The 14,384-nt window shown below is 41.5% G+C and overlaps 1 protein-coding gene across 1 annotated transcript; it reads left to right on the top strand.

Annotated features, from left to right (window-relative positions):
- The first annotated feature begins 397 nt into the window (after window positions 1-397).
- Window positions 398-1,709, top strand: LOC127315453 (bisdemethoxycurcumin synthase-like). Its single transcript, XM_051345939.2, has 2 exons — window positions 398-972; window positions 1,067-1,709. The coding sequence occupies exons 1-2, from the start codon at window positions 765-767 to the stop codon at window positions 1,702-1,704; spliced, it is 846 nt and encodes a 281-aa protein (XP_051201899.1). The 5' UTR covers window positions 398-764; the 3' UTR covers window positions 1,705-1,709.
- Window positions 1,710-14,384: the final 12,675 nt, after the last annotated feature.

The following is a 14,384-nucleotide window of genomic DNA, read 5'->3' as shown; positions in this document are numbered from 1 at the left end:
GGAACAAAGGGGTTTGCATCTTTTTGTAACTTTTGACAAAAATCCACCCAAAGGTTCAAACCTGTGGGTCCAAGTTGTTAGAAATGACATCAAACTTAGAAAATCACGAGAATTGGGTCATCTGGAACATCTTACCTTAGGAGTTGTCGCTTTCTGATAAAATTTATGTTTGTTGTTTTTGTGTGAAACCCTTGCAACATAAGTCGTGGTTTTGTAAAATTGGCTCTTTATTTTATTTTCCCACGTCTTCTCTAATCTCAATGGAATTAAGGCTCAGCCGATTGAAAAAAACTAGCTGGTCAAAAATTAAGGTAAAGTAACCAAAAGATTAGCCATTGTGAAAGCATGCACGTGCAAGCGTTTGTGTGTGTGTCACCCACTAGCGGTGCGAGAAAATGATGAGTTGTACTAATGTCGGTCTATAAGACCCGGATTTTTTTGCATGGTTTTTCGACGCATGACTTTGATCACTAATATACACTAAAAATATATGGATTGAGAATGTATATATGGTATCTTTATATATGTCTTGCAATTCTCTTACATTTCATTTATATTTACAAAAATTGTTGAACAAATTAGAAGTACAAATCATAGTTAAAGTTATAAATCGTTGACCAACGAAATTAAAGGGCGCCTCATATTTCTAGATGGAGGAAGTACTGTTTTCATACTTGGAAACCAACTCTAATAATACCATCAATTTTTCCTCGGTCTGCATGTACAGAGGTTAGATAGTGGGTCAATCAGCTAGCTCCCAAATCATGGCAATGGCAAAGGCAAACAGTACCCTGACAAGCACCATGGCCGAAATCCGGCGTTTGCAGCGCGCGGACGGTCCAGCGACCGTGCTGGCCATCGGCACGGCGAACCCGTCCAAGTGCGTGTCCCAAGAGGAGTACCCGGACTACTATTTTCGAGTCACCAAGAGCGAGCACCTCATGGATCTCAAACAGAAACTCAAGACAATGTGTAAGCAGAGAGTTTCTTGCAAAAAAAAAATTATTATTGAGATCTCCATCACTCTCTTACTATATGTGTTGGTCTACCCTAATTCATCATTCAGGTCAGAGGACAGACACGGAGAAGCGTTTCTTTCACCACACGGAGGAGCTGCTCGACGCACACCCTCATTTCCTCGACCGCCGGCAGCCGTCCCTCGACGACCGTATGGAGATCGCGGCTGCCGCGGCGCCAGAGCTAGCCGCATCAGCAGCGGCCAAGGCCATAGCCAAGTGGGGCCGTCCAGCCACCGACATCACCCACCTCATCCTAAGCACCAGCTCGTGCGCGGGCTCCCCGGGCGCCGACCTCCGCCTGGCCGCCCTGCTCGGCCTCCGCCCGTCCGTCATTCGCACGATGCTCCAGCTCAATGGTTGCGCCGCCGGTTCCGCTTCGCTGCGCCTCGCCAAGGACATAGCCGAGAACAACCGCGGCGCGCGGGTCCTGGTGGCCTGCGTCGAGCTCACCATCGTCGCCTTCCGCGGGCCAGAGGAGGACTACCCCCACACCCTCATCGGCCAGGCGTCGTTAGGTGATGGCGCTGGCGCGGTCATTGTTGGCGCCGACGCCGGCGTGCTCTACCCGGCCGAGCGCCCGCTCTTCGAGATGGTGTCCGCCTCGCAGACAACCTCACGAAAAATTAACAATTATTCCAGCTACGCACAAATCTATTTCTTTCATATGCAATGTGAAATAAAATAGTAATAAAAAATAAAATTACTCGTCATTTGGTGTTTCTGCTTTATTTTGAACCATTTACACTTCTGGAATAGGCATCATTGCCGTGTATTTCTCTACTGGCGAAGTGTTTTACGTTCGAAACTAACCGAAGAACACTCGACAAACAGCTTACGCTGGCGGAATTGGGTTGTTGTTGACTGCCCCCTAACAGACATTAGACAAAGATTGATAATTTTTTTGGTGGCTTTTGCTGCGCGCGGGAAATCTTTTCTGCCTACACAGACATTCTACCTCAAAAAAAAAAAAAACCCGAGCAAGCGAAAGTAGACGCTTAGTTCAGCCCGCTTCTAGTGAAATTGGCATGTTGCCATAGAAATGAGCATGGATTCCCTAAAACCTCGCACCATCAGTAGATATTTGAACCATAATATAGAAGGCGCTTCATAAAAAGAAACCCATTCCAACACTTGAAAAATAAAAAATGGGGTTTTCATGGCTAGGAAAGAAAAACTTATAAATGCAACATTTCTTTCTGTTCCAAGACTCACACGCGTAATATGGGCTCGTTCCGGCAAACTATGCAACGTTTAATGTTATGGCCTAACTCGTTTAATTACCCTAAAACCAATAGAACTTCGTAGATGGGAGCTCATTTTGTCAAGGGTTTTTCAGCACAACTGTCGTATTCTAAGTTGGTAAATGTCACACTAAGTCACATAAAATGACGTATCACGAAAGTTTGCAGTTCCTATGATTATTTTTGAGTGAGTTGTGCTCAATTTGGGACTTCCAGGAAATAACATTTCACAAGAACGGGCGCTACGGGGCACACCGGAGGGAATCACGTAAAACTGGCATAGTACCTCTGATAAAATAATCTGTTGTGGACCTAAAAAAGATTTTTGCAGAACAAGCGGAAGTTAATGGTTAGTTCAAATCTGGCCCGCTTCCTCCAAAATATGCAGGAGACTACCCAAAATATCACAAATTCTTAGAAATATATCTTCATCAGCAGGTCTTTGAACATTTGTATAGAGGCGGTCTTCTACTTTTGTGCATAGGTTTAGAACAACTACATATTGCACTTCTCGTAGCTTCTTAAAAATCTGTTTCGGCACTCCAAAAATAAAAATTGATTTATGGTGTGGAAGCGTACTAGATTTAAACAACATGTCATCTTTGCGTTGTTTCTGATTTGATTTAAAAGAAATCAATTTTAGGTGCATAATGTGTTATTTGAATGGAGGTATGATGTCAGTTTCACGTGATTCCCTACGAGGATCCCTAAAGCGCAATTTCTTTGTTTTGTAGTTTTCAAAATATGCTGAAAGAGTTTCCCAAGAGTTTTTAATACACTCGGAAAAGCTTTTGTGCTTTGATAGACATGAATGCTTTGATAGGAAAGAATATAAATCCATGGTATCTCGCCCCCGTAACGATTAGATCGTCCTACATCAAACGGTTTTCCCTGTCCCCACCTAACCTATCCTTTCTTTCTCACACACACTCTCTCTTTTCCCCACCACTCGAACAATAACGCAACACACTGAGGAAGGGTGTCGCACGCCACCACGCCCGGAAGGGGAGATCCCTAGTGGTCGATGTCGGGAAAGCACCATCGTCGGCGTTGGGTACACACAGAACAGCTAGCGCACCTGATCCTGCCACACTCGCGAAGACACATGGAGCGGGATAGGCCATGACTGTGGCGCCCCCCTCTTTCCTTGTGGGAAGGAGCTCCAGGTTAGCCCCATCTCCATCCCGCTCTGCGTTGCAGCACTGCGTTGCCTGGGCAACAACTGAATCCCGCCCTGACATCGTTGGAGGACTCGACATGGCAACGGCCCCTTGAGAGCGCGGTGGTGGAGAACATGGTCATAGGCCATTTTCTTCCATGGTTGTAACCTTCCATGGTGGTAGTGCAATCAACAACTATTTTTAGTTTGGAAACATGTTTTTGTTGAGTGCTAACTAAAAAACACGTGGAAAACTGGCGTCCATGTCTTTTTTTTTGAGAAACACAGTACAAACGTAGACGCTCACATACACGCGCATACTGAAAGGACACGGATGCCGCCTAGAGGGGGGGAGGGTGAATAGGCGGTTTAAAACTTTTACGAATATGGCTTAACAAATGCGGAATAAAACTAGCGTTTAATTTGTCAAGCACAAAACCTATATAACTAGGGTTCACCTATATGCACCAACAACTTATTCTAAGTAATTTAAGCAACTATGTGATAGCAAGATATATAACGTCAAGCACGAAGGCTATCACAAAGTAAGGTGCATAAGTAAAGAGCTCGGGTATAGGAATAACCGAAGTGATGCGGAGACAACGATGTATCCCGAAGTTCACACTCTTGCGAGGCTACTCTCCGTTGGAGCGGTGTGGAGCACAAGTCACTTCAAATGCTCGAAGGCCACCGTATTCTCCTCGAGAATTTCCACCAAAAGGGATGTCCTCGATCCACTATGGAACCTTAGGGTGGTCACCGAACCCGCACAAAGCTTGGGGCTATCTCCACAACTTAATTGGAGGCTCACAATAAATCGCCACAAAGGTCTTGCCCTTGAAGAATCTCCACAACTTAATTGGAGTCCCCAAGAACACCACAAAGACCACAAAGACCACTAAGCCGTCTAGGGTCCAAAGACCCGAGAGGAACAAGCTCCGGGAATAAGCTCCCGAAGAGAATATCTCACAAACTTTCACCTCCACGTATCACCGCGGAGAAGTCAAACCGATGCACCAAATGCAATGGCAAGAACACCACAAAGATGATCCAATCCTTCACTCTCAAATTCCAACAAAGCTACTAAAGCTATTGGGGGAATAAGAGAGGAAGAACAAATATGACAACACAAAATTCTCCAAGATCTAGATCCCAAAGTTTTACTCACAAAGAGATGATTTGGTTTGGTCAAAGTGTGGATCTAGATCTCCTCAATCTTTCTCCCAAATAGATGCAAGAATCATTGGATGGAGAGAAAGATCTCAAGCTCAAAGAAGTCAACAACAATGGTGGGGAAAAGCTTGAGAGATAGGAGGAAGAAGAAGTCCCAAAAAACGTGGGGAGAGAGAGGAGGAAGAAGGACTTAAAAGGGGTCTCAGATTTCTGCCCGTTGGGGCCAAAATCGCGACCGGTCGGTACTACCGGCCGCGGTACCGCCCGTGGTACCGCCCGCGGTCGCGAGGGTACTGTAAGTTTGGCCATATTTCCGGTACCCTGGGCGGTACCTCGGGCGGTACTACCGGCCGTGCACGGGCGGTACTACCGGTCGTGCTCGGGCGGTACTACCGGTCAGCCCAAACTCCTCTTTTTAGGCAAATTGAGAAAATCAATAACTAGAGTTTGAAAACTCCGATCGACATGAAACTAATTTTGTTGGAAAGAGGACGACAAGAGCTACCCCAACAAAGAGAGAAAATATTGAAACTAGTTGGGGATGATTTTATATTATTTTTAGAGTGAAACCTCTCAATACGAGAAACCGGGGAAATCACCGATATCGAAAACGCAACAAGTGATAAACCCGAAATCCATTTTTGATGAACTAGAGCTTGTCATGGAAATAACCACAAGCTCTAAAACACCACATGGATAAGATCCAAATACAACCAAGAAACATAATGCAAGGATGCAAAGGTTTGACCACACTCCGAATGATACGATCGAGTTACTCACTCGAGAGCCCCTTGATAGTACGACCACTATACTATCAACGGTCTCCCAACTAAACCACGAGACCGGTAAGAAAGAAACCATATCAAGAGTAAACCTTAACATATCGCCTTCCACTTTAGCTCGATGATGATGATCTTGACCGCAACAAGATGAAACACCGTTCTTGATTGTGCTTGCTTGATGTCTTGCGGATTGCTCCCCCATAATCCACTATAGGAGAGCTTCTTCTTCGGTGCATCTTCACATATCCATGAGCACATATGAATGGCAAGCTTCAAGCATGTGAGCTCTTCGAGTTGACTCATCTTGAACTTACACCTCATTTCTTCATATTGCAACCTTGACGCCAACTAATCGTTCAAGCATTGCCTACAGACAACTCCTGCACATATAACTCAATGCAACCATTAGTCCATAGGGATTGTCATTAATTACCAAAACCACACATGGGGGCTCTATGCACTTTCAATCTCCCCCATTTTGGTAATTGATGACAATCTTTTTGAGAGGGTTTATATGAAGAATTTAAGTAACAAATAAGTTGAATGCATAGAGCAAACTCCCCCATAATATATGCATGTGTGAATGAACTTTGAATTCCATTGAATATATTGGCAATCAAACCCTACTGGAGTTTCCTCTAAATATTCAACCAAGCAAGGAAACAAGATGCAAAGCATGAAGGGAAAATTCCTTGGCAAAAAGTAAGAAGCATAAAACCCAATTCCCTTAAACCCTCGAAACTTCTCTCCCATTGGCATCCATTGCCGAAATTGGCGAAAAATCGAGAAAGGTCAATATAGTGAGACTTCCTCCATAAGTTGTGCATTTATCATATTGTCAGTGGAATCAAATGCACGTATCCAATGATTAATACTCAAAGGGATTCAAACTATATTTAGGATCAAAGATTGCAAAAATATAACAAAGTCAAGAAGCTTCAACACATGAAGCAAGCAATCAAATGAACCCAAAAATGGCACCAAATGAAAGATAAATATTATGATAAGATCAAGAAGAGTACTCTAAATCATATAAGGAAGCTCCCCAAGGTTTATGCACAAAGATAGACAATTTATATTGGAATATAGGTGCACAAACATGGTATCATCACTCCCATAATATCATTCAAAGCAAAAGATAACAAGTGAAATAAAGTCTTATGATCACCGCAAAATAGTGCTTTAAATAAAATTAGGAAGCTCCCCAGGGTACATGCATAAATTAGATTGTTGTATTTGAATACAATATGCATAACATGGAATCCTCACTCCCTCATTACCACTTAAAACACAAACAATTGCAAGAGACCATATATAAGAATTTAACTTTGAGACTTGGAGTCAATTGATTGAGCAACAATTAAGAGACACATTAATAAAAGGCTCAACCAAAAGGATATGTGAGAGGCATGACAAAGCATATTATAAGACTAATACAAGGATGAGCAACTAGCATCATCATAGTCTTCGAAGAATGATTTTGCTTAGCATGACCAATCAACACATATCAATAAAAAAAGATATCAAATGGAGATGTATCATCTCTCATGTATATAAGTTCCTCTAAGTAGACAATATCACGAAGATATTTATCCACAAAGAAACATGTACACACAAAATAGATACAAAATAATTAAAACATGATATCCAAAGCAAAGTCATGCAATATACCAATAAGATCTTTGCTTAATAGCGTGCCCAAATGTTCAATTAAATCTTATTGTATATTAAAGAACGTCAACCACAAACGCATCAAAGACATCGCAAATATCAACAAGAGAAAGAAGATAGTTGGTATGCTTTGAGAAAAGCAACACATATCACAATTAAAAGGTACCAAAAGAAAGAACTCAATTTGCGTTAAGAAGGTTTCATTAAGACATTTGCAAATAGAGTGATTCATGCCAAGATGTAACCATGAGGTTGGATACAACAAAAATATGCATGAGAAGATACTTGTTACCAAGATAGCATTGGTATGGATGTAGTAGATATGAGTTCGTTCATCATCTTAGCTTGCCTCAAATAATCATTTTGTAACCACTTCTTCCTTATGAATTTGGCAAGCATCCAATGCATCTTCATGTACCTAAAACAAATTTAAGTACAAAATGGTCCCCAAACTAATTGGGTCCAAAGTAGTTAGACACTACAACATATAGGACAAACTCCACATAAATATGTGCATATTGATATGAAATTGAATTTCATGCACATCTTAGCCCATTTAGGATTTGTTGGAGTTTACCCTATATATTGGAACAAGAAAGAAAAGCATGCCATAGAATATACATTTAGTAAATATTCATGCATGAGACTCTCAAGAACCAACCGGAAATACAATTTGGACGAAACACCAATTAAATCAAGAACAATAGTTGTCCAAATTATATTGAAGAATCAAATCAACACAAGATTGATTTCAAAGACTTATCTCATTACAAGAAGCTAATTAAACCCAAAACAAGCAATGAGATAACCAACTCCCAAGAGAGCAAGGTTCCAACAAATAATCCAAACCCTCACACTTTTCATGATGGCACAAGTACCGAAAAGAAAAGATTTGTCTTCCAAAATCAAGTACTTGATAAATATCAAGCAATGAAATGATAGGATCATAAAAGTGGCATTCAAACACAAATATGAGAGCTCCCTCAAGATTAATGCATTGTTTAGGATTTTCCTCAGCACATCATTCTTCTCTCCCTACACTTGAAAACTTCCTTCATACAAAACTTCACACAATTCTTTATTAGCAGCATTATTTCAATCAAAATAACAAATCCACTTGTGTTCCGTTCTAACATATATCAAACACCTATCAAAGCATTAGCTATTGTAGCAACCTCTTGAAAAAGATCTTTGATCAAAATAACTCAAAAAGAAGAGATTAAGAGGCAAATGCAAATAGTGTCAGAAATCTGTCAAAATAGAACAGTGGTAACATCACATATTCTATTTTCAGGATAGCAACTTCCCCAAATCTTACTTTCTTCCTATTAGAGTCTATTCTTGGCACAAAAAAGAAATAAAAATGATAAGGAGAGGTTATTATAGAGGTAATAACTTCCAAGACTCAACATAAAAGAAAAATTACAGAAATAAAACAATGGGTTGTCTCCCATAAGTGCTTTTCTTTAACGCCTTTCAGCTACGCTCAATAATTTGAGAAGATGCTCACATAAGAAATATGAATTGAAGTAAAAGAGATCATCAAGAAGAAAATATAAAACAAATTTAAGTCTAACCCACTTCCTATGCATAGGAATCTTGTACACAAATAAATCCACAAAGAACAAAGTGATAAGCACAGGAAGATAAAACAAGAGTAACTTCAAAACTTTCAACATATAGAGAGGTGTTTTAGTACCATGAAAACTTGTACAACCATATTTTCCTCTCTCATAATAACTTTCAGTAGCATCATGAATAAACTCAACAATATAACTATCACATAAAACATTCTTATCATGAGCCACATGCATAAAATAATACTACTCCCAACATAAGGATAGTCATTCTTATTAATTGTAGTGGGAGAAAATTCAACAAAATATCTATCATTATTATTCTCATCACCATAATCATCAAATATAGGAGGCATATTGTAATCATAATTAATTTTCTCCTCAATATTAGGTGGACTAAAAGTAACATAATCATCATTGTAATCATCATATATTGGAGGCATAGTATAATCATAGCAAATTTCCTTCTCGAAAGCTGGGGAACTAAAAAGATCATTTTCATAAAAACTAGCTTCCCCAAGCTTAGACTTTTCTATAGCATTAGAAATAATGGTGTTCAAAGAATTCATACTAATAACATTGCTACTAACAGGCAAGTAAAGTTCCATAGGTTTTTTATTATTTTCTCTTCAAACACTTCATGCCCTAGCTCAAGATAAGTACTATAAAGCTCTCTAATTTTGTTGTTGTTTTCCATTAAGCCTAACCAGTGAAAATAAAAACAAGAAACAAAAAGATGTAATTGTAGAATCTAAAGGAAATAACTTCGAGCACTCACCAGCAACTAAAAAACTTAGTAGCCAGAGGATGTGAGTACCTTTTACCTTACCTCCCCGGTAACGGCGTCAGAAAAGAGCTTGATGTCTACGCACGCTTCTATTCTTGTAGATAGTGTTGGGCCTCCAAGTGCAGAGGTTTGTAGAACAGCAACACGTTTCCCTTAAGTGGATCACCCAAGGTTTATCGAACTCAGGGAGGTAGAGGTCAAAGATATCCTCTCAAGCAACCCTGCAATTATGATACAAGAAGTCTCTTGTGTCCCCAACACACCCAATACACATGTCAGATGTACAGGTGCACTAGTTCGGCGAAGAGATAGTAAGTGATATGGATGAATATGAGTGGTACTAACAATCTGAAATAAATATGGCAGTAAGTAATAAACATGCAGTAAAATAGTAAATAAACGGTGATTCGATGTTTGGAAACAAGGCCTATGGATCATACTTTCACTAGTGGTCACTCTCAACAATGATATCATAAAGGAATATATATATAAGCACTTCACTATGCTACTCTGAACTACTCTCCGGTTGGATAACGAACACTAATTCACCGCATAGGGCTGCAAAAGCAAACCTTAAAGATGTATTCCCTAGTACTAATGAACACCCCACACTGTCACTTTGAGCATTCATAGGAGGTACTAACACACCACAATTTTATAGAGACATCCAACTCAAATCATAATTCAGTGAAAAAGTATTCTGTGAAATATAGTCTAAGAGACCCACACGGTGCACACACTGTCACCTTTACACACGTGGGACAAGGGGTATCCGGAGATCACATAAGTAAAATCCACTTGAATAGCATAACGACATCTAGATTATAAAGCTCATGATCACATAAAGATCACACCATGGGAGAGAGAGATAAACCACATAGCTACCGCTAGAGCCCTTAGCCCCCGGGGAGAACTACTCCCTCATCATCATGGGAGTCAGCAACGGCGATGAATAAGGCAGTGGAGTCGATGGAGATGGCTCCGGGGGCAATTCCCCGTCCCGGTAGGGTGCCGGAACAGAGACTTCTGTCCCCGGGATCTTGTCTGCGATGGCGGCGGAGCTACAAAACTTTTCGTGGATGGAGGCCGATTCATTTAGGGTTTTTGCGTCGGGAGCTTTATATAGGCGGAAGGGCGAGGTCGGTGGAGGCCTGGTGGCCCCAGACCACCCCTAGGCATGGGCCAGGGCCAACTGCGCCTAGGCATGGTGTGGCCACCTTGTGGCCCTCCTCCGTCTCTTCTCTGGACCCCGTCTTCTCTCCGGGAAAATATGAACTTTGGCTTTTGTTTCGTCCAATTCCGAGAATATTTCCTATACAGCTTTTCTGAAAACATCAGAAAACAGGGAACTGGCACTGTGGCATCTTGTCAATAGCTTAGTTCCGGAAAATGCATAAAAGTGCCACGAAGTGTAAACAAAACATATATCAATTGGGGTAAAACAATCATGGAGCATAAAAAATTATAGATACGTTTGCAACGTATCAGAGTCCTAGATACATCTACGCGACCTCACGCTATTATACACTTACACGGTGGCCTCAGCCACCAACCTCTTCCTTGTGGAGTTTTTTTTGTGTTCTCTTTGGTTCTTATTGATTTTCTTTGAAGTTCTTTTGCTTTCTTTTGCGTTTTGTTTTGTTTTTGTCCTCTTTTTATTTGTGTTTCTTTGAGGGAGATTCACCCAAACTTGGCTTTTCATATTGATTTTTGCAAGCTAGGTTGAGTAGTACCTTACAAGTTTCATCGTCTAAACCCAAGCCATTCCCTACCTCTTGAGCCATTTCCGTCTAAAAGCACAAGCCTACACCAAAATCTGGGGTTTTCTTGAAATTTGGTAACCGATACTACCGGTGGTCAGGCCGGTACTACCGCCCCTGTGCAGTGTCCTGGCGACTATCAGGATTTTGCCCTAGAGTGGTACTACCGCCTGAGATACCAGTCAAGTACCGGGAAGCGGGACCGCTTTCGCGACCGGTACTACCGCTTCCGACTTTTACTTAAGGTACCTGGTCGGGATGGATTCATCAAATCCATCACTTTCCCCAACCCACCTCAAGTCAAAGGCGGCGCCCAAGGCTCAAGAACTCCGAGGAGACCGGCCCGATCTTCTCCTCCAGCCATCGCCGGTCAGATCTCCTCCTTGGAGAAGCTTCCCCACCTTCTTGGGACGCCCCTCTCCACCACCTCATGGCTAAGGACAAGTTCAAGATGAGGATGAAGATGAAGATGAAGGTGAAGAGGAGGAGTATGGAGATGATGAGGACGAGGATGAGGATGACGATGAGTGATCTTCTTGGGACGCTTGTTTCGATGCCAAATTAAGGGGGATAAGTTGTTCTATTAGGACGGGAATTTGCATGGGGGTGCCAAGGGTTTGGTGCTTCGTTTTGGTCTTTTCGGCCTTGGCATCACTTTTTATCCCTAGTTATTCGTAAAATTTTATCCGTGCTTGGTACTTTGATACTCTATTCAATTCGTAGATCTCCCGGTTTGTAATAAGACCTATTATGGTAGCCTATGTTGGTTTTTGGTATTCATCTATTGTGGCTATACCATCTCTATGGAGGCATAATTATTGGAGTTTGGGTTTTCTCAAGGCAAAGGTATGACTCATGCACTCAAACTCCGTGTATCGAAATATGTTGCCTCTAGTTGTACATATGCTATATAGACATGTCATAAATCCTTGTCGCATATGTTCTTGGTTTGTAAAATCTAGGGGGAGTTATGTATCTAGGATGTTGTGTATTTGTATTAAAATGCATATTCAAACTATGTACACGTCTAGGGGGACTCCATCTATATTTTGCAAATCTAGAACCTTATCATAATATCTTGTGCTATATTGCAAATTCTTGTGTTGTTGATACGTCTCAAACGTATCTATAATTTCTTATGTTCCATGCTACTTTATTGATGATACTCACATGTTTTATACATACTTTATGTCATATTTATGCATTTTCCGGCACTAACCTATTGACAAGATGCCGAAGAGCCAGTTGCTGTTTTCTGCTGTTTTTGGTTTTAGAAATCCTACAAAGGAAATATTCTCGGAATTGGACGAAATCAACGCCCAGGGTCTTATTTTTCCACGAAGCTTCTAGAAAACCGAAAGGGAAACGAAGTGGGGCGACGAGGCGCCGACACAACAGGACGGCGCGGCCCAGGTCTTGGCCGTGCGGCCCTGGCGTGTGGGGCCCTCACGTCGCCCCCTGACCTACCCTTCCGCCTACATAAAGCCTTCGTCGCGAATATCCCAGTACCGAGAGCCACGATACGGAAAACCTTCCAGAGACGTCGCCACCGCCAATCCCATCGTGGGGGATTCAGGAGATCGCCTCCGGCACCCTGCCGGAGAAGGGAAACATCTCCCGGAGGACTCTTCATCGCCATGATCGCCTCCGGAGTGATGTGTGAGTAGTTCACCCCCGGACTATGGGTCCATAGCAGTAGCTAGATGGTTGTCTTCTCATCATTGTGCTATCATTGTTAGATCTTGTGAGCTGCCTAACATGATCAAGATCATCTATTTGTAATGCTACATGTTGCGTTTGTTGGGATCCGATGAATATGGAATACTATGTCATGTTGATTATCAATCTATCATCTATGTGTTGTTTATGATCTTGCATGCTCTCTGTTACTAGTAGAGGCTCTGGCCAAGTCGTTACTTGTAACTCCAAGAGGGAGTATTTAAGCTCGATAGTGGGTTCATGCCTCCATTAAATCTGGGACAGTGACAGAAAGTTCTAAGGTTGTGGATGTGCTAATGCCACTAGGGATAAAACATCAATGCTTTGTCTAAGGATATTTGTGTTGATTACATTACGCACCATACTTAACAATTGTCTGTTGTTTGCAACTTAATACTGGAAGGGGTGCGGACGCTAACCCGAAGGTGGACTTTTTAGGCATAGATGCATGCTGGATAGCGGTCTATGTACTTTGTCGTAATGCCCAATTGAATTTCACACTACTCATCATAATATGTATGTGCATTGTCGTGCCATATTTATTTGTCAATTGCCCAACTGTAATTTGTTCACCCAACATGCTATTTCTTATTGGAGAGACACCACTAGTGAACTGTGGACCCCGGTCCATTCTTTACATCGAATACAATCTACTGCAATACTTGTTTTACTGTTCTCTGCAAACATCATCATCCACACTATACATCTAATCCTTTGTTACAGCAAGCCGGTGAGATTGACAACCTCACTGCCACGTTGGGGCAAAGTATTTTGGTTGTGTGTGCAGGTTCCACGTTGGCGCCGGAATCCATGGTGTTGCGCCGCACTACACTCCGCCACCATCAACCTTCAACGTGCTTCTTGACTCCTACTGGTTCGATAAACCTTGGTTTCTTACTGAGGGAAACTTGCTGCTGTACGCATCACACCTTCCACTTGGGGTTCCCAACGGACGCGTGCTGTATGCGTATCAAGGCTAAATTTCTGGCGCCGTTGCCGGGGAGATCAAGACACGCTGCAAGGGGAGTCTCCACTTCCAATCTCTTTACTTTGTTTTTGTCTTGCTTTATTTTATTTACTGCTTTGTTTGCTGCATTATATCAAAATACAAAAAATAGTTACTTGCATTACTTTATTTACTATCTTGTTTGCGTTCTCCATATTAAAAAACTCAGAAAAATTAGTTACTTGTTTTACTTTACTTAATTCCATGCATGTTTTTATTTCACTAGTTAGTCTTAATGGAAAACAACAAAAATATTAGAGATCTTTATAGTATTTATCTTGAGTTAGGACATGAGGTGTTTGAAGAGAAAATTAAAAAACCTATGGAACTTTATATGCGTGCTAATGGCAATGCTATTAGTATGAATGCTTTGAATACCATTGTTGCTAATGCTATGGAAAATTCTAAGCTTGGGGAAGCTGGTTTTGATGAGCATGATATTTCTAGTCCCCCAAGCATGGAGGAGAAAATTTACTTTGATCATACTTTA

The sequence above is a fragment of the Lolium perenne genome, chromosome 7, assembly GCF_019359855.2.
Source record: "Lolium perenne isolate Kyuss_39 chromosome 7, Kyuss_2.0, whole genome shotgun sequence".
Taxonomy (NCBI): Eukaryota; Viridiplantae; Streptophyta; class Magnoliopsida; order Poales; family Poaceae; genus Lolium; species Lolium perenne.
This window is presented reverse-complemented; position numbering and strand designations above follow the sequence as displayed.